The sequence below is a fragment of the Magallana gigas genome, chromosome 1 (assembly GCF_963853765.1).
Source record: "Magallana gigas chromosome 1, xbMagGiga1.1, whole genome shotgun sequence".
Taxonomy (NCBI): Eukaryota; Metazoa; Mollusca; class Bivalvia; order Ostreida; family Ostreidae; genus Magallana; species Magallana gigas.
The window spans coordinates 20,418,669-20,444,846 of NC_088853.1; the positions used below are offsets into that span (position 1 = coordinate 20,418,669).

A 26,178-nucleotide genomic window follows, 5' to 3' on the forward strand; every position below is an offset into this window, starting at 1 on the left:
TCATAATACTCAAAGAATGATTCCTTATTCCTTATTAAAAGAGAATTAATTTTTATTTGAAAAAATATCTTCTTTGTACACCAACTCAACCGTGAAGCAATTCTAAATGCTTAATTTCATGTCTCTCGCGGAAGGGATTTTGACGCTATTGCGGGGACAAAATGGACATAATATTTATTGTTTTCATGCATTCAAAGTTAAAAGTCTTCAGTCTATTTTCATACAGCAGTTATAAGAACGAAATGCAAATTATATGCAGGAACCATCCAACAAAATTTTAAATTTCATGTTCCTCGGTGTAGGGATTGTAGCTCTTAGAAGCTAAAAATGATCATATTGCGTTAATGTATGCTGTGTTTAAACTCGAAAGAATAATTTTACCGTTAAACCGGGTCCGTAGGACATCTGTCATTTTAAAGAGAGAACATTCTATCTATGTTTAAACATCTTCTCTACTTCTACACATCTGTGAAAAAAATCTGAATGCATAATTATGTTGACAATGAAGCCATATACCAAAATTATAAATTTCTTTGGGTAGTGCTTTTAGGTCTCAGACGGGGCCTGAATAGTCATATTGTGTTAATGCATATAGTGTTAAAAATCTTCTTTACTCCCAGACATCGGACAAAAAATCTGCATGTATAATTTTGACAACTGCACTCTATTAACTTACATTTTTGTCACAAAGATAACAGGTTTCACAGTCCTGGTTGCAAAATTTCAAGTAAGTATGGGTGGTCATTACAATATTTCAGATTATTTTTTAATTCCAAAATGAAACATGAAAATTCTCCACAGGTCTGGTATGGGCTAATGGTATCAAATGACCGTGAAGGCCTTTTGGCCTTTTGTTATGAGGTGAAATTAATAGTTAGCATTTTATTTTCATTTGTCATGTAGCTTTGCATACCTATAGCATTGCGTAGAAATCTCATTGCATTGCATGGAAATCCTGTACCGTACGTAGCATTGCATGTTTCTGCAAAGGACACGAAATGACTGTACTCTACGTATAATAATAAAGTGGTGAACTCACAGAAAGACTTAATTTTTGATGTCAGTGTTTTCCATCCATATTCGTTAACTTTATGTAAATTCAGCTCCTTTTCAAGTATTGAATCTTTTAGCAGATTAATATCGATTTATTAATTGGAATAAGATGTTATCTTACTTACAGTGTATTAAGTTAATTTATTTAAGTGTAATTGGAAGAGGAAACGAGAATTGTGTCTTTATGGATCGAAATAGGTTTCGTGATGCAAAGCATTACAGCTTACATATTAATTTGTATAATTGCATTAGATTTTTTTCTTTTTCTTGAAATGCTCGCTTGCTACATAAAAAAGATTCGATTTTCACCGGCAAGTGTATTAAGTTTGTTTTTACATTGGTGTTATTCGAAGAGGGAGCGACAATACATTCTTCATAAAGCAAAATAAGTTTCGTGATTCAAAGCATTACAGCCTACATATCAATTTGTATAAGTCCATTTTATGAATCATAAAAGCCAACCTTTTTTCTATTTTTTCAAACGCTCGCTCGCTGAAAAAAGTATCGATTTTCACCGGCAAGTTCCCTTTTATTTAGAATGAGAATCTGATGATTATTTTTATTTTCTGGATGCATAAGTTCTTAAAAATCCTTCGATCGGCACTGAAATCGCGAGGCTTTCCCCCCATATCACAATTAATCATGACATATGTGTGTATAGAAGTTCTTGTAGTGGTAGCATTGCCATTTTTTTCGCAGGCTATATTCAAGAAGCATTTCAAAGAGAACCCTTACTTCAGAAACAAACTGTTCGAAAACTCTACTCAGTATTTTGCGGAATCTATGAGCATGTGCTCTTCACACTGTGGACAGTGTTGTGAGTGCTTTGGATTCAACGTTATAAACAAAACATGTCGCGTGCCCGTGTCTTGTGACCCCGGAGTCATCTTGGGTAAAGAAGACGGTTGGATTTACTTCACAGAACATGTGACAGGTAAACGTGTGTATATATTTTTACTCCCGGAAGAATCCATATGATCAACTAACGTTCAATCTACATTCTGGCATAGACAATCTTTAACAATTATTGATAATCTCTTTGTATTATAACTGTTTAACCCTTGTGTGTCTGTCTGTCTGTCCTTCTGTCTTTCTGTTCGTCCGTAACAAACATTTTTGTCGCATTTTTTCAGCAACTTTTTATGATCAACTAACGTTCAATCTACATTCTGGCATAGACAATCTTTAACAATTATTGATAATCTCTTTGTATTATAACTGTTTAACCCTTGCGTGTCTGTCTGTCTGTCCTTCTGTCTTTCTGTTCGTCCGTAACAAACATTTTTGTCGCATTTTTTCAGCAACTTTTTATCACAGATGCTTGAAATTTTAATTTTTTGAGTAATTATTGAATAGTATATATAACATAGTGAAAATGCTTTTGTATATCTAATACTTACTCATTGAGTTTACACATGTTTTATATATCCTCTGAGACAAACGAAAGAAACCGGATACTATTGAAATTTCATCAGCACTCTTAATGTAGCAATCCTCATAAATTACCATTAAGAATCCAAAAAAAAAAAACCAAATTATTTCTAAAAAGAAGCATGTTTATAATATGGTTGTCTAAACGAAATTAAAATTAATACGTAAATATTGCTTGTCGATTGTGTTTGCGAGTGATAAAACTACATATCAAAGTTTCATGTATATCATTTGATAATTTCATCTTGGCAGAAGATGGTCAATCCTACTAGATGCCCTTTCCCACCTCTATCTTTTTAGAGGTCCGTATTGATTTGCTTTGAATTCGTTTTTCGCTACATATATTTTTTACATGGTTGATAGTCTCTTATTATCATATTTCATTCCATAAAAAGTAACATTATTCTCCCTTACATTGCAGAATATTTCTATTGTAATTCTACATATTTTTTTTTCTTTCAGAAAATTATTTTTTAATAAAAAACGGATGATCAAATATTGTGCTCCGAATTTTTGCTTTTTTACACAGAAAACAATTCTTGAGTGTGGCAGTAGGGAAAAAAAGAACATTGAATCATTCGAATTCAGGGTGGTTTAATTTTTAGTGATGTTTGTGGGTGCCCTTTCCTATTTATTTACTTCCTGAACAAAAACAATGCAGAAAGAGGTTTTGTCTGAATGAATTTGAAACCCGACGAATTTTCAAGACAAATCCGCACGAATAAGCAAAACACTACAATCTATGAGAATTGGCACCACGAATGAAAATGATTTCACAGTATTGGTTATGCAATTGCTTTCGAAATCAACATTGTTTAAATTTAATCTCCTGATAAAGGTAGAAGAATAGGTAATTTATTCTCAAGTACACGTTGATAATTACATGGATAAAATGTGGTTTACAGATGAGTTAAAAACGTGCAGTGATCTATACATGGCGGGATACTGTGCTTCAGGTTTCTACACCATTTACCCCTGGGACAAAGAGGAACCACACTATCGCCCCGTTGAGGTTTATTGTGACATGAAGACCAACGATGGAGGATGGACGGTTAGCATTATCTTTATCGATAACAAATGCTGAATTCGTTGTATATACACGTTAAAGCATTAAATGTGTATTTTTGGATAACGTCGGCCATATAACATATTATACATTCAGACAGATATGGACAATTATAATTAGTACATCTATAAGTATTGTATTATTGTTGTCATCTCTTTTATTTTCTACTATAAATATTATCTAAATATATCAGGACTGACCTTAAAAGTATTGATTGCAGTATTAATGACGAAAATGGGGATCTAAGTTACAAAATGTGCACGGTCTCAATTGTAAATATTAAGTACAATTAAAAATTTGTTAAGATTAACAGAGAAAATTGCCTTTTTGGGGATTATACTTGATATGAACTCAGTTTTATCAAGCAAAATTATCTTTTTTTCCCGTTACAGGCAATACAAAAGCGGATAGCTGGGTCTGTAGATTTTAACCGGATTTGGGATGAGTATAAGATCGGGTTCGGGATTCCACAGGAAGGTTATTGGATAGGTTTGTGTTTGTATTAGAAGAAGCAATTGTTATTTCTTTGGCATTTCAGTGGCGATTAGGCGTGCATTTTCTTGGTCCTTTTTGACAAAAAAGCAGCCTCAAACGTATAAGGCATGCACTGATGGCAACATTTATAAGTGTTGATCTATCGGTTGAATTTTGGATCAATATATTTTAATTACATTCGACTGTGATTTTCCAAAAAATCATGTGATCTTTAAATAATTTTCGCTTACACGTCTTCCAACGCCCACAAAAACTTTGTCTAATATGTCATGTGATCAAAAGAAGTTTAATGAACACGTGGTATTATTGTTTTGTCTTTCCTGCACAATCAGCTTAAGGGACGGTATTGACGGATTAAGATGTGGTTGACATGTTTATAGTGACAATACTGAGGATTTGTTAACAGAACGTTAAATAGGGGGGTTGCAATCTTAAAAAAAAAACAACTTTCAAACAGCTGTGAATAAAAACTGCTTGCCATAATATATATGATGCCATCATTTTTTAATTTTGACTAACAATATGTGTCTGCTTGGACGACCTCAGAGGTTGAAATGCGTTTACAAAATCTATATATCAGATGCTGCTATAATCAAACAGAGTAGTATGAATTGTCTTTAGATATTTTTAACGGTTAAAAAGCTGTTTGTCAGTTTTTGTCCATTTTTTTTGTTTTATTTTAGGCAATGATGCGATATATCAGCTCACGAAAGACAGGAATTTGACGTTATATTTATCGATTACTTTGATGAACAATACCCGACTGTACCAGATATATGAATCATTTTCCATCGCAGATGAAACCAATCAGTATCGATTACACTTAGGCGGAGAAACGCATGGCACTCTAGGTAAAACTAAATAGCTTTATTATTTTTACTTTGGCAAACTTTATTGGAATGGTAACGAATATATCCTGGGACGAATATATCCTGGTTAACAGAATACATTATAAAGTAGTTGCCTTTTGAATATTTTATTGCATTTATTACTGTAAAAGTGTTTATTTTCGCGTGAGGTAATTTTAACTAGTTACGCGGTGTGCTTTAAACCGCGTAAAATACCCCGCGCGTTTGGTTTAAAAAACTTTTTAAAAATAATTTGGTAAATCACGCATCCGTGTATTTAATACCCAAGCGCTTTGTTTGACTTTAGAAAACTGAACCATCAGCATAAGTTACCACTTTTACATCACGTTCCTTTTTTCATCATTTCTGCTCTACAGGTGATAGTTTAGTAGACACTGCAAACACAGGGAAAACAAACAGAAATCTGCCAGGTATGGCTTTCTCTACTCCAGACCGGGACAATGACCCATCTTCAAGCTTTAATTGTGCCCTCAGTTTTAAAGGAGGGTGGTGGTTCAACAGGTGCTACCTCGCTTTCCTAAACGGACGATGGGCTCCGAATGTTTGGCAGACGCCGTGGTACCCAACAGTCATGACAGAATCGGAAGTGAAGGAAACCCGAATGATGATAAGATAGATATAGTGAATTGTAACGGGCTAGTCCATTAAAGTTTTAATTTCTTTTTTATCCATTTAAAGAAAGGGTATATGTTTGAAATTTGAGCATTTATTACCAAGAAATGCATGTATGATTTTTTTTTTCTACTGTTTATATGATACTTGATCCGTCGTACGTTTTCCTTCCTCTACATTTTGCTTAAAGTAGATCCAGTGTGCTGTGATGTCATACTTTATTGTAAAACTTTGAATTCTCTATTTGAGCAAGATTGTTTTATATATGTTATGTGAATAGAATCACATGGAAGTAAGTAGAATTACTGTTAAGTTCAGGATATTTTCGCAGCTTGCTTTTACCCTATATTTCCATTTTCTTATACATTTTATTTATGCTAAGGGGAAATAACTATTTTTCTGACTTTTCTCTCAGTTTTATGTCTAAATGCTATAATTTTTCTTATCCCAACAATTAAATTTAAAATGTGTTTGAAGTTTTATTTTTCTGACACAGTTGACAATAGAAATATAAAAGGTAAACAAGTTTCTGCCTACAAATATTTTACTTAAATTTAACAAAAAGTAAGGTTTTTTTATGCTAAATTATGCTTTTGTTCATGTTTATCTAACATTTCAAAACATGTGATGACATGTATATTTTTCTTATAATTGATGAAATTTAAGTTTATTAAATTGAAATCAGTTCTGTTTTTCAACTTTCATCAGAGAGTTTTACGAGTATGGAGTTACCTTAATCTGTCGATAATTGTAAACATTTGCCCCCAAAATACGTTTATCCACCAGAACGAAAATAGTCAACACTTTCTGATTTGAAACGCCAGCTTTATCGTTTTGGTTAAAATACACAACTCCCCAAAAAAGTATAAGAGGATTTTGCATTGCAAAAAACATACGTGATGATAATAATGCCAGAAACGCAAGCAAGCTGTTGATTGATTTTATTTTTTGTTTATCGGATTTTTTAAGATTATTGAATATATGAAATTTTCACGCTGTATAAATTGCTGTGAGAGACTTTATTTGTGAGGGCATTGAGCCACATGTAGTTTGGTTTCATTTTATGTTTAATAAATTACGCTTTACACTTTTCCATATTGAATAAATAAAGTAGCACGGACGTAAAACCTCAGTAATCTTAATTTTTTTTATCTTTTTACAGGACTTCTCCTTTTCATTCAATTAGAAGCGCCATTGGCCATATAGAAGGGAATATCACTTAACTAGTCTTGGACTTATTGACAATTAAAAGTTGTTAATTTGTAAAATACATTTACGTGTATGACAGAATTTGTGTCAGCCTAAATTTAATAGGCTATTTAAGAATTTTTACAACGCACACACCATAAATAATCATTAAATTTTCCAAAGTCATATCCTCAAGATTAGTGCATTAAGAAAGAGAAAAGGTCAGTGTTTGTTTCATAGTTGCTCCGATAGATACAAAAGAGTAGCATTTTAAATGTTAGCTATATTGTTAATGTATTGGATCTTACAGGATCAAGAAATCCCACTATTGACATAATTGATTATCAATGTTAAACAAACATATTCAAATAATGATTTTTTTTTCAACAAATACACTCAGATAATGAAGTTTAAACCAATATTTACCAACTGATTAGTAAGTGATCTAAGAACAGACAAACAAATACCACCAAGGGCGCTTTTAAGCACCTACTAGTGTGGAATAATGGCGTTAAGCATGTATAGCCGGGTAATCCATTTTAATTAATTTTTGATTGCAATGCATGGCCCCGACCTATACCCTCGATGTCGATTATTTTGCTTAATAGGTTTGAAGAAAAAAATTAATAATAACTTTCTTCATCACATGTTGATAAATTTTAGATTTGAAAATTAATTTACACGGTACGTTTTAAATCATTTTTTTTTCAAACCATAACGGACAGAAGACTGGACAACCCAGCTGAGACAGAATAAACGACTAGAGTAAGGATTATATAGGCATCCCCTATAATCTTCACCGGTAAAAGGTACAATAAATATTTATAATTATATGTTGTTTGACATACAATTTAATTTACATTAAATATTTATTTTGTCTATTTAGTCAATATTGGTATATTTAATCAATGCATTAACGGACCTGTGTCGGCGTATGTATAACAAAGTTGTGGCCTTTTTTCCAGTTTACATTGGTTTAAGCAGATTAATTGTTACAACAAGTATAAGTTTATTTTTTAAGTCCCTCAGGGATAGCATTGTATTATATTTAAAATTTATAAACTGATATTGCGAACTTATTCGGTCACATACAAAATACTAGAACACAAAATCTACATATTATGAAACATTCTCAGAATTGCAATCTCATAACAGATTTTAAGAATGGCATAAGATGCAAGAAAGCTGATAACAACCCTTAAAGACTTCCGGAGAAATTACGAAATGGGGGACATATTTGACTTGGTTGCTTAAATATTTTTAGTCTCATGGAATAATCTTTAATGCTCAAAACCTAAACGAAACCGATTATACACAAACATTCCAATGTGCAGAATTATGTTGTACAGCCATTAGAATAAAACATCGATAAGTGCGTGATTAATACCGAGCGCAGCGAGAGGCGGGCGAAGCCCGCCTCGCGAAGCGAGGATTAATGGTAACACGTATATATAAGAAAATCAGTGAAAAATGAATGTTGAATCAGGGGTACTAAGGCCAAAGAAAAATTCTTCCAGCCCTGGGCGCCGCCATATTGGCAGCCATTTTGTTTTTAAAAAGTTAGTTCGATCATTGATTGCAGGTACTTTTCGATGTTTATTGACCCTAAACTCGCTTTAATAGGTTCTAGTGTTTCAATACAAGTGAATTTGAATTAAAAGAAATTAAAAAGGAAACCAGAGAAGTTTCAATAGTGCTTCAATCAAGAAACACGACTTGTTCTATGTATGTCTTATCAAATTATCAGATTGAAAATAAAAACTTAACGTCAAGGAACTGATCTTTTAGATACTGAACAAAGTATGCAATTTTATTACAGCGGCATTCATATGAATAAAATTGATGAACAATAAAAGGAGAAATAAAGAAAATTCGGAATCGCGTAACTGTCTTCGGCTATTTCCGAAGACAAAACTTGAACGTTTTACGTCTGAAATATGACGTCATAATGTGTAGACGGAGCACGCAACGTTTAGTTTAACTTTGACGAATGGTATGAGAAGGCAACTATGCAGGCGGATCCTACTGTGTGCGTTTTAAATATATTTTATCATACATAAATCAACCTGCACTGTGTTAAATCTGCGCTCGGTCCAACGGTCACACCGTTTACATATTAAACACTCATTAATTTTGGTCGCAAGTTCTTTAACGCAGTACCGAGCTTCTCCAGACATTATGACAGCGTCGTCCTTAATAAATTGCGAAACATAAATCACTAATGTAGATATCTTATTGTAGTACAGTTATTGCCAAGATCAAAGAGATGCTGCGGACATTATTCCCTATATATTACAACGAACGTCATCAGTAAATTATCAGATCAGAAATACCTATTTGTTTCGCTCTGATCATGAAAGTACAACTTCAAACCGTAAAAAGTTTTAAAACCATGTCAATTTCACGTGTTAGTTCCAGTCAAAACAATGTGTATTGCCTCAAGTCTTTATTTTCAAGAGATCAATGCGGCTGTTCCTAGGACCTGCCTAGTTGGGGTTACACGGAACAGCCGTCAAAATGACCAAGATTGTCTATCTTTAGGAGAAACGATCTGTAGAAATACTGGGCTGTTAGTAGAATAGAAATAAAGTTCTTGTTTTCGTGAATGTTACAGGATGGCCTATTCGGTCTCGAAATGTTGTTTGAAATATGAAAGCCTCCGCTATCGCCTCGGCTTTTATATTTCAAAACAACATTTCTCGACCTCGGAGGTTATTCTGCAACATTTACGAAAACTCGTAATTTATTTCTTTAAAAATAATTGCGAATTTACAGTAATAATAAAAACAAGGAAACATACAGTACATATTTTGATAACCAAAATACGAACAATGGGAACAATTTTTTTATCAAAAGAAACAACGCAAGGTAAAAGATATGCTTAAACTAACTGTAAAATCAGTTATTGACAGCAAATATTGTTTCTACTCAACTTGTATGCATTAAACCGAAGGAGAAAAAGGTAAGTGTTTGCACGGAGTTGATTGGATGTATACAAAACTTTAAGGTTAAAAATTGATTATAGGTTTATCGCATTGTTTACACCGGGACTATCAAGAAAGCAAATATTTGACATTTGAGTTTAAAGATTAAACATACATATTGAAATAATAAAGTTAAATTCTTTTCTTTTTTTAATGATTAGTAAGAGTGATATAGTCTAAAGTTAACAAACACTTAATATTCAAACTTTCCATTTCGGAAATGCAGTACCATAGTACTAAATTTTTAAATTAAATTTAAGGAGATATTCCTTTTTCGTAAAGGAAAATGGAAGAAACATACATTTTTGTCAAAAATTAATGGGGCGACACCTTTAAAGTTTGATCAATATATGATTATTTCACAAGTCGGTTATTTCCTCCAATTGATTAAACTTGTTCCTTAGCCTTTGAAATCCACTGACTTGTGAAAGAAGTTGTCCAAAAATGAGAAGCATCAAATGCAAACTAGAGATTTATAGAAAATGATACGTAAAAGGGTTCGATGGCCATGACCATATCAGACACTATTGATCTCCTTTAATTTATAAATGCTATATAAAATATACATATGGAGGTGCCTAAATTAAGAACGTAAAAAATATGGATATTTTCTTTTTTATGTGATACTTTTAGATACACAAATTAAAGCTGAAAATTTTAGGGAGATCTGATGATTAATGTGTGGATCGGCGGGCCTCCCTAAATGTAAAATTACAGATTGAAGTGTAAAATATAAAGGCTTTAAGTATTACACATGTATGTCTAGGTCATATTTAAGTCGATAGTCGGGCAATAATGTTTTTTGTATTGTCGGCTGCTCTGAAGAAACATTATCGCCCGGTGTGGATACATGCAGGTGTCACTACAGTATTACATTTTACAAAATTGCACAACTTTACATACAGATTAAAAATTCAAAACGAACTTGCTTCATTTACAATTTTCTAGCAAAATACACACGGGCATCCAGCAAGGCGTGAGACTTTGTTTACCTCGAAGTTACACATGTGCTTGAAAATCAAGCCCGGGCCTTTTCACCCCCGTCCGGAAACAACACGCATCAAAAATTCAAATGACCTTGCATTATTAGAAAAATGGAATAGTTAGACCTCTTACACATTATTTTTCATCTCGTAAAAAAATCAGCTCCTATCGCGTGCGGAAACGCCCCGAATTCAAAGAATAATTCGGGAATTATTTTGCCTCAGCCATGTTTTAACGTGAACCTTCAGTGAAATACTGTTATGACACCTGCATCAGACGATGCTGAGCAGCCGCCTTTAATTCCCAGGAGAACACCGATAACTTCACAAAAGTTGGAATGTTCGTAATTCGGTGAGTCGTCAATCGATCACCGTCTGATTTTCATTGTCAGTCGATTACGTATCAGTCAGTATTTGCTGAATATTTACTTGTAACCATTTAAAGCAATATAAGCTGCAATTTTCATGTTGATTTTTTTTTTTTACGAAGATGTTATTTTCTACTAAAATGACAAAAAATTTCATAGTTTTTAAATTTCTGTTAGCAATATTTTTGTGGGAAAAGCCGTTGAGAAGCCTTTATTGGAGCAAAATTGAATTATTGTCGTCCTGTACAAAAATTGATATGCTATATATTCTTTGGAAGAGAAATCCTTTTTTTGGACAAAAATTAATGATTTGTTCAAATCTTATTTATCATAAAAGTTTAAGTTACATGCATGCAGAATTATCATGCTAATAGCTTTTTGCCCAAAATAAAATTTAAAAAAAATACAGCTCATATTGTTTTAAACATAGCTTCAATTTATTGACAAAAAAAAGAAAAGAATTGCAGCATGGCGTCTTCCACCTGGCTCGATCGTCTGTTTTGTATCTGAGGATGTGGAGCAGTCGAAGCAACAAATAAGAGCACCGATATCAAAGTTTGAATGTGTATTTGTGATCGATTCGTCGCTCGATCATTAAATGTTGAAATACAAATTGATTTTTACCCCCAGTAAGTCTCCAGCATGGGGTCGTCCGCCTGGTCGCCGGCTATCGATCGATGGACTGTAGGTTGATGTTTAACTGAATATGTATACGGTCGGTCGTCCATTAGGCTATTTGTCAGATTCGCCCAAAGGAACTGTCGACCCTCTGTCGATTTTCGGCATCCATTGATGTATCCCGGCCAACATTTATTTTTAAAAATTTCAAATGTCAAAATGTCGATCAACAAACGACAACAATCACAAATTGTCGTCCGATGGTCGGACAGTGATCGAACGTTATAACCTGGCCCAAGAGAGACAACATATGTCGGCCAATAAGAAAATAGGTCGATATTGTTCAAGAGAAGGGCTGAAAAAACGCTCAAAGTTGCCCGAATAATCCCACTTTTGCCTCAAAAAACCCGACAGCCGTTGCTCACATCCTGACATGTGACTAGGGTTTAATATGTAGAAATCATTATGTTACACTTACAGAGTAAAGACTTAATGTAAATTTTGTGCAGATGAAAGTGTAAACTTTACGAATTAAAGTGTAAAATTTCCACATTAAATTTTACAAAAAGGAAGACATAAACGGGGGTCAATGTGGCGCTAATATTTTTCTGTATGATATGTCTCTCATAGATTACATTTTTATTATTTCTATAGGTTAAATTAATTGTTATAATCAAGTAAAATACCTGTATGAACTCTCAGAAAATGACAGCAAATATTGTTTCTAATCAAATTGTATGCATTGAATCGAAGGGAAAAAAGATAAGTGGTTGAACCAAATTGTTCCGATATATACAAATAAGCAGCATTTAATTCTAAGCTTTATTGTTGTGTTTACACAGAGAAAGAAAAAAAAGAAAGCTTATATTTGGATATTGATTTTAAAATGTTAAACAAATACCTTAGATTATGAAGTTATGTCAAAACGGATTAGTAAGTGATATTGGAGCTACTAAACAATTATTTCCGAAATGAAAAAAAAATCTCTCGAGATATTCTAACGTGTTAATTAGATGTAAAAAAAAAAAGAAGAAGATATATTCCAAAGTACTACATTTTGAAGTAAATCAATTCGAGTATAGCAAATTGACCTGAAACAAAAATAGAGTGTACGTTACAATGTTAGGGGGAAACCGTTGCATGTTACAGGTCTGTAGCCCCCGGTCTGAAAAAAAACTCGGAGGGACGACCCGGTAGCTTTAGTTCCGTGCATGTTTAAAAGTTGAAAATAATAGCTCACACTTAATCTCACTAGTTTGGTCTGATCAATGCTATTTCCAGTTCATTCTGTACAAAATAAACAGCAGATCCTAAATGAGTACATGTAAATTATGTCAAAGAAACAATGCAAAGACAAATATTCCAAAGACTCTGGCTGTTTTCTCGATGACCATTTTTGCCATGTAAAGTGTTTGTCTTTTTTAAGACTAGTATCAATCACGAAATATGACCAATTGATATTTTATTGATTACATTGTTTATATTTGTGTCACATTTTTTCTGATAACTCAGTCCATTCAATATTGTCATTTATTTAAATGGACACTGTTCGCCGTGTTTGAAAGAGCTGATCCCAATGACAGCACAATTTTTGGTGCCAGTTTATGTTTCTTAATTATATAGTATTAAATATGCATTAAATATTAAGTCCTAAGGAAGGTAAACATATTTGTGTGTGTCTTTTACATAGCCAGCAAGTGAATATAAGAAACATATTTGGCGTTACGTGTACGTTGGAATCTGCAACTTGGTATGTTTATTAGTGTACATACGTTTAAAGGCCCGTTATTATAAAAGTTGTTGACGTAATGTACACATTTCCTTTATTAATATAACTAGTATATATCTAATTTTCAACACCTGAACCATTAATATAAACAGTCTTTGATTTAATGTTTTGGATTATCCTTTGCAAATTGATTCTTAGTTCTTAGTAAAATGCTACTTTTAAATCAGAGAAACATAAATGTCAATGTAAAAGCTATGATATATGGCAATAGTACGATGTTCACTCCAAATATTTTTTCAGCACATACACAGTCCAAATCAAACTAAAATGTGTTATAAATCATACGAAAGAAATATCCGAGACCGGGTACATTGAACGCAGATATAAAAAAAATTGCACGAATACGTCGTTGTGGTTAAAGATATGGATTGTAACTCAGTCAGTAAAATGTTTAACAGAACACGTCAAATTCAAACCGAACTATATTTTTCAAAGAAAAAAATGGCACACTCTTGAATATAAACCAAAAATACCATGTAATCAATCCTTTTCACTAGATTCACAACAGTATCTAAAGATGTTGATGAGGTCTGGCAGTAGCAGAATCAGACCTACTAGGCAGAGCATGCCGATTCCAACTCCCCCAATGGCAACGGCGCTCGGCCGTGCATCATACACGCTGATAAGGCTTCGTGTGTAAGCACTGGTCGCCTTCTTGTCCACAGTCAGTTCCTTCTTGATGTCCTCGATCCATTCCTCAATGGTTTGGTTAAGTAGAATACTGTTGGCACTTATAAAGCTAACTAAAAAAAATGAAACTGTTGCTACAGTATCCTATCAGGGTTTTTTTTCGCTTATTATATTCTGTCGTCATTCTATAATAACATAATATAATTTTTTTTTTTTTATATAAAACCGGACACAAACAGTAACAGTATTGCAACACCGACCTGTACAAGTCATGGCTGTCGTTGTCCATGCTCCGTTTACACAGTGAGTCATGGATTCGTTAGAACTTCCTGTGTATCCGGTTGCGCATGAGTACAAAGTTCGGCTACCATTGGTTACTCCGTCATAGAGCTTGTTAGCATTTGTTATATCAACAGGAATTGGACAATCTACCAAAAATCCAAAAGAAAAAAAAAGATTAAAGGCCACGGAATTAAATTATTTAAGTGAGCGAAACAATTCCCTATTTTTTTTCTGTTTAACGACCTCTGATCATCAGCTATGTCCGATAACTCTGAATAATCCTTTTTTTTGTTATTCATACCATAAATCATCATTCTTTATCGTTAAAAATTAGTAATCTTAGACTAGTAATAATATTACAATTAAAGTCTCAACGAAATTTTTGTTGTTAATGATCTACGGTAATGTACTACATATTGGTTCATAGTGAAGGGGTTCAAGCCAAAATTGCACAAATACAAATTTAAAAATAATCTGATCTCAGCTTGTAAATTTATTCCATTATTATATATCCATTGAAGGTAAATGTGTTAAATTCTATCCTTTATTAGCCTGGTATGAAATAATATGCGATAAAATTAGCAAGCATACCTGAAGAAGCACAAGTGCTTGCCATAGTGGACCAACTGGGTATGCAGTCATATGTTTCCGAACAAGGTGACCCTGTTTAAAGTATGTAGTTAAATTTTAGAGTGACCCTCTAGTTATGTTTCAGTCAGTTCGTCCTGGATTGAAAGATATTTATTCTGTGAATTAGTATTTTCACTCCGATATATCCCCTTGTCTGCCGTCTTTAATGTTAAACCGTTCATTAGTCTTCCTTAGGTACTGAAGTTTGAAACAAGTTTGGCATACAAAATCAATGAATAACTTTAAACAGTAACACCGCGACACGTATGCGTAGTTTAAAGAGATGCAAATCCGTCTGAAAATAATGTTATCTGCGTCAAAATACAGAGCATGAAAAGTTGACATCAGTTAAAAAATGGATCGGATTTAGCATTTGACTACACAATGATCTTCGATGGAATGCAGCTACTATTAATGCATATTTATAAAAATATATTTAGTTAATTCAAGTTAATAGACTTAATTTGGAATTGTCTTTTAATATAAAAGAGAGTACCGTTGAAATCGATGACCTTGACCGTAACTTGTACTACTGTATCTTGCTGGTTGTTGGTTCCAGCTCCCCATATACCGCCCACATAAATCAAGTAGCCATTTGGATTTGCTGTTGATGGCCTCCATAGCAATACTTCCGTTTCCGTGTAGGCGTAAATAATTGCGCCATATGAATCCGATGTTTGGTCAATCATAGCACTCCCTCCAGCATAAAATGTGAAGCCAGCATTGTTACCTCTCAAAGCTTTCATCTAAATAGCAATAATTATCTGCAGTATATATCACTGTAGACGTGATAACCTTACGTGTTTTTAATTTCACTATGTTCACGGTTAGTCTATTTTCCGTGAATTTAATAACTTCGCGAATATTTTAATAGTTGAATTAAAAAGCATGGCCCCAGAAAAAAATGCATACTTTAGGAAAATATTAGTTATAAAGTAGTGTTCCGTAGCAGCTGTTTATTAAACTCTTTTGCTAAATTAATTCGCAAAATATCATAAATAATTTCAGTATTATTTCAGTATTTGGCACCAATGAAAATGAAACAAAGTAATGAACAATGTACATCAATTTATTCCGACCACCAAAACATAAACACACCATCGTAATTGTTGTACAATTGGCGAAAATTAAATTCGAACCTTTCCAAAAGCGCCGACGATGAAGTCCATTGCATATACAAGCCATTGAGCATGAGGTGGCTTAATTTTTGAAAATCGTAGATCAATGTTTACACTTTCAATATCTACACCATTTTCCAATACCGATTAAACTTCGTCTGCATGGAAAATCTGAAATTCAGAAGGGATTTAAATTTGCCGTTGATTTGTACGTCTAAGGGCTGAAGCCTATCGGTACACGCGACAGGGACGAATACCACCTTTATTTCTTTTTCGTCCATGTATGTAAGTAACTCTTTGTCTTGGTTAGCTTTGTAAACATCAGAAATACAGAGCGCCTTCTGTTTTGGAGGTAAATCAAGATTAGCGCGCACCTGTTCTATGTACGGCAGAATTACTTTTTCCCTATATCGCTTCATTGTCGCAGCGCTGCTCCATTGGTTTTCACTGTGATGTACTGTGGAATCATTAGATTTCGTGGTGGCTCAATTTTCGTGGAATTCGTGGTTACCTCTCATCCACGAAATAACATCCTCCACTAATTTTTAATTAGGGTAATAAAGTCATATTTCCTTTTGTAGATATATGAGAATACACGAAATTACATCCCCAAGAACATGTAAAATTTAAGCCATCCACGAAAATTGGCCCCCACGAAATTTAATGATTCCACAGTATATCTCATTCATAAGGAAACCGGTAATTGGGGTGAAACTTGGCGGTAAGGCCCTGGTATAACTGCTGAGAAGGGAGTAGTTTACCAGACTTTTAGACTGCGAGAACGGCCGTTATTTGATGCTTGTCGTCTACCCCCTTGATTAGAACTTGGCATCTGATACAATCAACGGAGAGAAACGGAGAGAAAAATCAGTGTTTTACCAAAATAGTATTATCATTAAATGCTATTTTTAACAATAATTTGTGAAGACTTACCGCTTTTGAGCATAGTCCATTCGCCGCAAGGAATTAAATTTACGACCGTTTGATCCCATTTGATTATGAACTCATTCGGAATCTTGAATTTTGCAATGTTGTCGTGAATTCTATTTTAAATTATCACCTTTTATGTCCTCGTAATCTTCCAGAAAGTGTTTATTTTCTTTGGTTTCATTTCTTTTTGAGAAAGCCATTGTTCAACATAGAACGTGTCCATTCTTTTGTAATGTCAATCGTGCCCCATTTTCTTCTGCAGCAGTGTGCTGTCTTTGAACAACACGATCCCTTTGGCCCCGGTTATGACAGTTTGTGCATTAACAACCCCACCAGCAACTCTTAGTCTTCGAATGTATGCTTTGACAAGATCATCATATTGTTCAAGTTTAAGCGGCCGTCCATGGGGTGAGTAGGGTAAAACGCTCAGCGTATTTTTACTGGGACTACCCTGAAAAAGTGTTTGGATGCTGCGTATCGTGCTTTCGGCTACTTCTCTCCCCAAGTCCTCACTAAAATGGCAGGCAGCCTTTGCAGGACCATTCTTAATCGCAGAACGGGCCATTTATGGGGGTGATGGCTTTTTCCACTTCAGTATTACACAGAGCAGTGATTTGTGCTTCTTGAATTGCATGTTTTCAATTTGTGTAGGATCAGGCATGGCTGGAGAATTGGTTGTCGATTTTCCAATGTCCGTTGTCTTACCCAGTTTAATATTGGCATCTTTTTACTGAATATTTATACCTATAGCATGTGAACAATGTGAGCTTCATTCACCGATAATTATTTACGGGAGGTAACTCTATCTTCCGTGAAATTAAAAGCATCACGAAAGGTAACAACTCGGCAAACCGTGAAATTAAAGACCCCAGGAATAAAAGACATTTACAGTATCTATTTACACGTTCAGATTGTTTAAATCATAATGCTTTTGTGTTTGAGGTTGTGTAGGATTGGAAGGTTGGGAGGGGGGTGGGGGGGTTGGGTTAAATGTTTGATACCTGACTAGATTTATCAAAATATATGACTTTTGTACATGTATGCCATTTTTATCTAAGAGGACGGTGTAGTATAAAGTTCAAACTCTATATATTCATTGATAAAAATTATTTATATACAAAATCGAGAAATGAAGTTTCTCTGATATCTGTCAATTCATGTAATGTTACTGTTAACCTACTTCTACAGACACCAGCATGGAATCGAGGCTGTAAACCGCTTTCAGAGGGACTCTATCCACGGTAGGTGACGCAACATCTGCGTTATTTTTATCCATGACAAAGGTCCTTGTGAACTGGTTGCTACATAGAACCCAGGCTTGTATATAGAGAGTGGCGTCATAGCTCTGTACCTCTTCTGTTCCCCAACCATCACGTGCACAAAACACGTAATTACCTGAAAAATCATTTCCGTACTGCCAGTTGAAACAACTAATAAACTCTGTGGTCTATATAAACTGGAACATAACATAAAACTCATCAATAAGTTGTAACAGTTACGTTGTAATATTTTACCTGACAATACTTGCACAGGAAGACGAGCAGTTTACTAGTAAAAGGGTAGTCATTATAATGATTAATTTCTTCAAGACGAAGAGTTTTTATGTATGGACAAAATTAAATTTACAATTTTAAGATACAAGGATTAGTTTTATTCACTAAGGTAGAGTTCACGGTTAAAAAAAATTATAAGAATCTAAAACAAATATTTACACGGTGTAGTACCTAAACGGTTGCTATCCGTAAAAAATCGACATTCTCTGTTTCTGTTCGAAAATTATACGGTTACTAGCTGAAAAAGATGTCCGACACAGTAAGTATTTTTCTTTTCAGATTGAACAAAATGCTCATTTTCTCAAAGATTTTAATTAACCTGCAAACTTGACAACCCTTACGGAACGTAACGCACATTTCAACACTAAAATATCCAGCTACCTACATACAAGATGAAGAATTGACTTAAAACTTCGTGAATAACTGTCGTTGATTTGGTCACATGTGCAGTCGAATTAAGTTTTTTGACATGATTGCGCCAAAATCAAAGTTTTTTTTAAAAAATTGAAGCGACCGATTTCTTAATATTTGTACACAGAATAGTTTGATTGCAATAATTATCCATTTTCTATGTTTGTATAAAAACTATGACGATTTTACTCGATAAGCCGTATGTTACGGCTACTATAAGACAACGACACCAATTTCTATTGGAAATGTGCACTTTCTAACCTCAATGAAATAACATCCATGTATATGCATTGAATCACACAATTGAAATATGTTATTCTATAGTAACCGTTTAAAAAAACGACTTTCGCAACTCTCCGACCTTTCCAACAGAGCTCGAAACCACCGCAAATGTATCACAGGTGCTTGGGGACGGCACTCCCCACCCCCCCCCCCCTTCCAAATTCCCGAGTTATTTTAATGCGAAATAAGCTATGTATAAAAAAATATATACCACTGGTATATTTTTTATATATAGCTTGTTTCGCGTTAATTTTGAATTTTTAGTGTAGCGTACAATACATCAACGTATACATAAAAAAAAATAAATGATGAAAAAAATAACTGGGGAATGTGGGGTGAATGTTGTTGTGGGTGGGGGGTCCCGTCCTCATGCACCTGTGGAATGTATTACATAGTCGTTCATGACACCCCCTTTTTATTTTTATAGAATTTGATTTAAATACATTATGTTTTACTATCTGTCGTGATGTGAGCTAGCAGTGCGCGAGAAGTTGAGACTGTTTACCTGTATGACCTACATATAAATGTACACATTTCATCCTTTATCAATTTTTTTACATTTCATGAAAATAATATCGTTCCGCATGAGGTTAGTTAATGTTTGCGCAGTACTTGCCCGCTGACAAAAGAGGCGAACGGGACGAAAATAAAACGGGCGAATATTTCCCTGTATACACTAGTACATCATAAATTTTTGCGAGAACCAAAAATTTAACTTTGCAATTTGGAAATTCTAACTGTCATCTAACAAAGATGTATACCGGTATATATAGTGAATTTTGAACTCTGATACCCATATGATATCAATAGAAAATCATGTTAAGGTGTTCTGAGACTCCTCCGAAAGGAAAAAAGATCAGATTTTCCAATTACAAACCTCCATTAGAAATCTGTTTTTATACCTCTAAAAATCTCCCGGTAAAAAAGGGATACCCTCCATAAACAAATATTCAATATTTTTCTTTTAATTGATTTTAAATTTTCTTATTCTCTTTATGTGTATTTTGTAAAAAAAATATGGCTCAAAGGTGAAAGAAACAGTAGCTTTGGACAGACTTAATATGTCATAGGTTACTATGGAATCATGGCTTTTAAGGGTGCATTTCGTAGATTAGCGCTGCATGGGTGAACGCGATTTGGTGGAGTTGAAATCGTTGAAGCACTTGATGTCTCACATTCTGTGTGATGTGTTTTAGATTGTTTAGGCTTGTGCAGCCATAAGTTTGATTTTTTTTTTCTAGCTGGAAAAGAAATTTAAGTTTCATATAGTAGCCGGTGCATCGTATTCAGTTTATAGCCGGTGCGAACATATCAGTATTTCAAATAGCAACCGTTACTTTAAAAAATCAGAATAGATAAATGCTTTTTTTTCATAATATAGAACAAACAAACTATGATTTGTAGATGAAAATATCAGCTTAAAACTTCGTTGTAACAGCTTATTAGTTCGTCACCGACCTAGGAAATTTCTCTATTTCTGGTTATTCATCAGACTATTTTCCAAACTACATTTATGAAATATTATAATAATACCTTACATATTCCGTGCACACGGATTATTCAAACACTTACATGGTTTGGGTACATTTTTCGTCAATTTTGTGGCTTGATCCATGCGTTTCGTGCATGCTTTTTTCAACTAGCAACCGTTCAATTTTCGAATAGAAACACCGAACGCTGCTTTTTACTGATAGCAGCCGTTTAGGTACTACACCGTGATTTAGGTAATTGTTCGGTAAATTTTGACTTTTAATCCTCTTGAAACGCAATATGCTACGAAAATGCCGTTTTACTTTCCTTGAATTAGTTATTCAAGTCATCAACTGTTAGCTAGACTAGGGTGATTATTAGGCTTCCCTAATGCATGTTAAAATAAAAATTACTGTATGTAGGAAAATATTCGTCCCCATTTTATTTTCGCCGCTTTCGCCATTAATGTCGTCAACAAAAAAAAATACATAAGAAAAACAAACAAAATAATAAAAAAACAAAAATAGAATTTAAAGATAAAAAAAAAACAAAACCAAACAAACGGACTACAGTCCACTCCAAAAGGTTAAATTCCTGCATTGTTTAAAATTCATTCGTACATAAGACAAATAAATATATAAAATTTGTCGGTATTTGTTTTGGTCTATTTGTTCTTGTGCTTTTTGTCCTTAAAAACAGTACCAACGTTTTGTAAACAAAATATCAGACGTTAAACAAAGAAGTAATATACTACGACAATAGATATTCTACAAAAACTGAATAATATCGTCCAGAGGTACCATAAAAGGCTGAAACCTAACAGTGTTTCGACCTCTTCTGATATTAAATAAATATTTATTAATGTATATATCATTCCTTTCAAATGAACACCAAGTTCTTGTATAGAAAGAAAATGAATACTAGGCTCAAAGAAACTGCATACAATTGACAGTGAAAGTATTTTATCTTTTATTAGACTCAATTCAACTTTATCATTAAGTTTACGTCATAATATATAGATTTCTACAGAGAAGTGCATGCACAGAAGCAGGTGTCCGTAAGCCTACGCGGTATTGAATTTTATTTTATATTATTTCAAGCTATTAATGCTAAAATGTCAATATCTACACATTGGACGAACTCAGACTTAAACACAATGCTAATTCATTGTCAAACAATTGTCCTAGGGTGTAAGTGCGAACAACCTAGTCTAATAGTCACCTCAATAAAAACCATGGACGTATATATACACATCTACAATCGGTTCAGGCAACTATCAAAAGCCTCGGCGATGTATCGCAATTTCTCGTGATATTTTAGAAAGTAAACATGGCGAATGCAGAAGTTTTGTTTGCAGTTAGTATATAGGTCCTTTTATAAACGTACAACGTTTTTCAAATGTTTTAAACTTAAACATTCAACAGAAACACTCCAATATATACTAGCGTCGACTACATTGGACACGATAAACACATGTCCGGTATCTTGCTATCGCGGTAACATTGTAAGCTCGGGCAAGTTCTTTACTCTTCTTGTGTTATTTCTCCATCCAGGGGTTAAAATAGATGACTAGCACATGGGCTTGCTATATGAATGAAAAAGCCTTAGCATTGTAATTTGGCAGTCTACTTGTCCGCTCAACAAAGAGTTAGGATCTATGGCCTGTACAGATCTTACATATAAAGCGTTAGCATACATATAATATAGAAAACTCGTTCGAGGCAATTTACTCTGCAAGCGAAAGTATAAATCCTACTATATTTATCTATTATAATGGCCATACATTTATTTTTACCTTTTGGCAGAAAAAAAAGAAAGAAAGAAATTTTTTTAAAAAGAAAAAGACAATTAAAAATGAAAAAAACAAAAAGAAAGAATCCTAGAAAAAAACATTACCGGAATATCCCGAAGCGGACCAAATCCGGATTTCCTGATCGTCGTACGCGAACAAAGTTCCACAAATGCTTTGATGCGTCTCAGATACAGAATTGAATGTGACTCCTGTAATGTGAAAAGAATTATACAAAAGTATGTGTTATATCAAAGAAAGAATCTAATAAAGAATACATCTACGTATGGAAATTTTTGGCAGTTGTTGGATTGTATACATTGAACGGTATAACCAGGAGTAGTCCCCCTTACCCCCTGCCTCTGAAACGTAGCCGTTTGACATCTTCAGCTGCACTACTACAAGGTCAGGGTACCTGCTAAGTCCATGTGTCACGCTCTGGTAGCTGCTTGCTATAACATGATTATAAGATGACACTATAACACAGGTAACAACATGTTCAAACCTACGCTACGCTTTGATATTTTTTTTCGTCATTCAAGACGAATACATAGTCGTGGGAATTTTCAGACCTTAATAATTAATTCTTCTTTAAATTTTTGAATTATTATAAAGATATAGGAGAATATCAAAATTTTAAGGTGAAATACTAGGATGTTTTTCTTTACTAAAAAATTGTAAAGGAGGCTGAATGGATCAACCATCAAATTTTCCTTAATTTTTAAGAGTTTTAAACTATTATTTAAAACAGAAAAACGAATAAAATCCACATTTTGAATATAGGTATTTTCCTATATTTCTTTTGAAGGAAAGGAGATAAATTCTGTCCAAAAAAGCCATGATCATTGGGCCCTCTTAATGGCCATAAAAAATAGTATCTAACATGTTTAGGAAGATCAGTTAACTTGTTGATTATCCATTTTCTTTAAAGTATATTCTAGCATTGATGGAAATCAAGATGACAAACATCTTACAAACAGAATCACTTACAAAATAATGGTTACCCAATTTATTATGTGAATCAAAACATATTCATATAAAAACTAATAACCAGTACCCAATTACATATAATAATCTAATCATGTAAGCGCTTTTTTTTAAATTATGCATATTCCATATTGCAATGTTAAACTATGATCTGGTGAATTTTTTAACGTCAGACACACGCATTTGTTAATGTCTCCATTTATAAAGTAAAGGAAAAAGCTTGTTGAAAACCAAGTCTTCAACTTCTGCATTATATGAATGATATATTTATAAATTCTAGGGAATTAGTTTCTGTAGAAAGACTGATGTCATATAAAGAGTACATGATTGTACAAAAGTAGTGTTGAGCATACAATAAAAAGATCGGCGAGAAGAAAATTTGAGAAAAAAAACACCTTCAAAATGAAAAATAAAGAGCAATATTTTGACATTTCAAAGAGCTTGGTGGACGTTTCTAATCTTTGAAAATATCAATCTCTTTGAAACGCGGATCTGTACATGCTAAAAGTTAGAAATATTCTTTAATATTTTAATGATACTAATTTAGGAAAATGAATGTATGGTATAAAAAACAATCGAAGGTAGATTTGATTTGTGATTTGCTGACTACCCTTTTTTTTTCGTTCATTGAACACAACTGATAATAATTATAATGATGACAATACGTACATGTTGAAATACTCGTGGTTCCTGACATGGTAAAGTTGGCCGGGGGGAGATCGCACAAACCCCATACTTTGATTCTGACCAGCGCCTGTGTATGCGTTGCTTGGTAGGGCCCGGTAAACAAAGATCCACCTATGCATTACGTGTAAAGATACATTTATAAATACAAACTCAATCAGCAGAAAAAGCAACGAGGCAGCTGATTTTTTAATTACGATTTCTTCACTATTAATTGGATTTATTTATGGATATCAAAAATGAAACCTTATTGCTGCTTAAGGTACTCTGATCACCAGCCTCAAAGAACTTTATTCATCATAAAAGTGTTATATTTCTTTTAAACTTTATAAATGAAATGAAATAAAAGGATTTTTTTAGATGGTATCCATACATTTTACAAAGTTATTGCAAATATGCATTCGATGGATAAAATGAAATAAACGACTTTGAAAAAAAGAGTGAGTGTCCGTGCACCAGTGGCTATAACTTTTTACCAACATAAAATTGATAAGTAGTTCTCCATGAAACCACTACGTCAAGCATTAGATTGTGTAACTGATGGTTATACTAACACTAAAAACTAATTAAAATTGTCAGTATAAAAGTCAGATTTATGGTACGGATAAATGAAATCCGGATAATTTAGAGTTATATAACATTGCTGTGCATTGTAACGCATAGTTTACCCATACAAAATATACAGAATTCGAGAAGTCGCACTTCACATGAACCGTTATACATGTCTTTATATGCACACTTGTGTCGTACCTGTATAAATAACCACTCCTTGGTTAGTATTTTCATCTTGGAGAGGGACGTATATCTTCACATGGAACTCGTTGTAAATATAGACCACGCCCCCATACACATTGTAACTGTCGTCATCACGTTGTGAAGAACCGGAAGCTGGGAAAATGTACTCCTTTCCGCTTTCTTGAACTTTGACCTGCACGTCGACCTTTGCCGGTATATGCCCTAGAGGGTGTGTTATTATCACAGGGCTGGTCGACTGGGATTGAATGGAGACCCATGAACTGATATACAGTGAGTTGATTCCAGTGAATAGAATAACTAGGAAATCAAATGTTATTCAAATCAATCGTTAAAAACATTAACGAAAAACAATAATTATTCTTATTTCATTCACTATTATACAATGAATGAAAGTTCAGGTGAGTAAAAAGTTAATGAATACAGAATAAAAATTTGACTTTATTTAAACATTTTTGTTTTGAAGAGCAAGGGACTGTTTTCCCTGAAATATCTTCTATTTGTTATAAATGAAACTGCTGTTGCCTCTTCTAATTTTTTTTTAAAACAAACATTAAAAAAAATTGATAAGGGTTCAAAGAAAATTATCTAAAGACGTTATGTACAAAAGAAAGTTTTCATATCTGCTTGACCATTACAAAATTCCCTACCGAAAGGGTTTGTGAAAAATCCACACGTACTAATATATAAAAGAAAATCTATTTAATGGAAAATTCGACCGTTAAGATAAAGTTACGAAAATGCAAAGAAAAAATCAAATCATATGGCACAAAAAAACATTAAAAAACCCGGGGGTTTTAAATAAACAAATTCATAGAGAAAGGTGTGTACGAAAAAAAAAGTTTTCACATCTTCTTAATTGTTATAAAATATTTCATTTAAAATCCTACCGATACGGTGTGTAAGAGATCCACACATTCTTATAGATGAATAAATTTATAATAGAAAATTCGATTGTACAGACCGTAAAAATAGAGTTACGAAAATGCAAACAAAACATTCTAAAGGCACCAACAATCTTTTTTTAGGTATCAATAGTTAACCCTTTTTTTCTGGAAATTCCATGATATTAGTTTGTTCAAAATAGTTATCTAAACAGTTAAATATTTGTTAAATACCGTTGATTTTACCCCATACTCTGATTTAGTATGTATTATATACAAAATATTAGCACATGAAGATGGTTATTGAATATCTCTAAAT

The 26,178-nt window shown here is 33.5% G+C and overlaps 3 protein-coding genes across 3 annotated transcripts; 1 reads left to right on the forward strand and 2 right to left on the reverse strand.

Moving 5' to 3' along the window:
- Positions 1-1,566: 1,566 nt before the first annotated feature.
- On the forward strand, positions 1,567-5,647 carry LOC105319175 (ficolin-2). Its single transcript, XM_066077772.1, has 5 exons — positions 1,567-1,987; positions 3,390-3,535; positions 3,943-4,039; positions 4,729-4,896; positions 5,271-5,647. The coding sequence occupies exons 1-5, from the start codon at positions 1,603-1,605 to the stop codon at positions 5,528-5,530; spliced, it is 1,056 nt and encodes a 351-aa protein (XP_065933844.1). The 5' UTR covers positions 1,567-1,602; the 3' UTR covers positions 5,531-5,647.
- Positions 5,648-13,293: 7,646 nt separating this feature from the next.
- On the reverse strand, positions 13,294-16,039 carry LOC105319174 (uncharacterized). Its single transcript, XM_020063677.3, has 4 exons — positions 15,495-16,039; positions 14,960-15,031; positions 14,347-14,514; positions 13,294-14,199 (listed from the first exon to the last, which is right to left on the reverse strand). The coding sequence occupies exons 1-4, from the start codon at positions 15,742-15,744 to the stop codon at positions 13,937-13,939; spliced, it is 753 nt and encodes a 250-aa protein (XP_019919236.3). The 5' UTR covers positions 15,745-16,039; the 3' UTR covers positions 13,294-13,936.
- Positions 16,040-18,217: 2,178 nt separating this feature from the next.
- On the reverse strand, positions 18,218-24,332 carry LOC136275697 (uncharacterized). The gene is made up of 4 exons (XM_066085447.1): positions 24,208-24,332; positions 22,905-23,003; positions 22,659-22,763; positions 18,218-18,441 (listed from the first exon to the last, which is right to left on the reverse strand). The coding sequence occupies exons 1-4, from the start codon at positions 24,233-24,235 to the stop codon at positions 18,218-18,220; spliced, it is 456 nt and encodes a 151-aa protein (XP_065941519.1). The 5' UTR covers positions 24,236-24,332.
- Between the last annotated feature and the right edge of the window lie 1,846 nt (positions 24,333-26,178).

Bases quoted from the DNA above. Each gene is read 5' to 3' on its own strand.
- LOC105319175 (XM_066077772.1), top strand. From the start codon at position 1,603: ATGATTATTTTTATTTTCTGGATGCATAAGTTCTTAAAAATCCTTCGA. The intron at 4,040-4,728 runs GTTTGTGTTTGT...GTTTTATTTTAG, and splicing joins ACAGGAAGGTTATTGGATAG to GCAATGATGCGATATATCAG. The intron at 4,897-5,270 runs GTAAAACTAAAT...TCTGCTCTACAG, and splicing joins AGAAACGCATGGCACTCTAG to GTGATAGTTTAGTAGACACT.
- LOC105319174 (XM_020063677.3), bottom strand. From the start codon at position 15,744: ATGAAAGCTTTGAGAGGTAACAATGCTGGCTTCACATTTTATGCTGGA. The intron at 15,032-15,494 runs GTACTCTCTTTT...TACTTTAAACAG, and splicing joins CAAGGTCATCGATTTCAACG to GGTCACCTTGTTCGGAAACA. The intron at 14,515-14,959 runs GTATGCTTGCTA...GATTTTTGGTAG, and splicing joins AAGCACTTGTGCTTCTTCAG to ATTGTCCAATTCCTGTTGAT.
- LOC136275697 (XM_066085447.1), bottom strand. From the start codon at position 24,235: ATGTCAGGAACCACGAGTATTTCAACAT. The intron at 22,764-22,904 runs GTAAGGGGGACT...TTCACATTACAG, and splicing joins CTACGTTTCAGAGGCAGGGG to GAGTCACATTCAATTCTGTA. The intron at 18,442-22,658 runs GTAATGTTTTTT...ATGATTTTTCAG, and splicing joins GTCCGCTTCGGGATATTCCG to GTAATTACGTGTTTTGTGCA.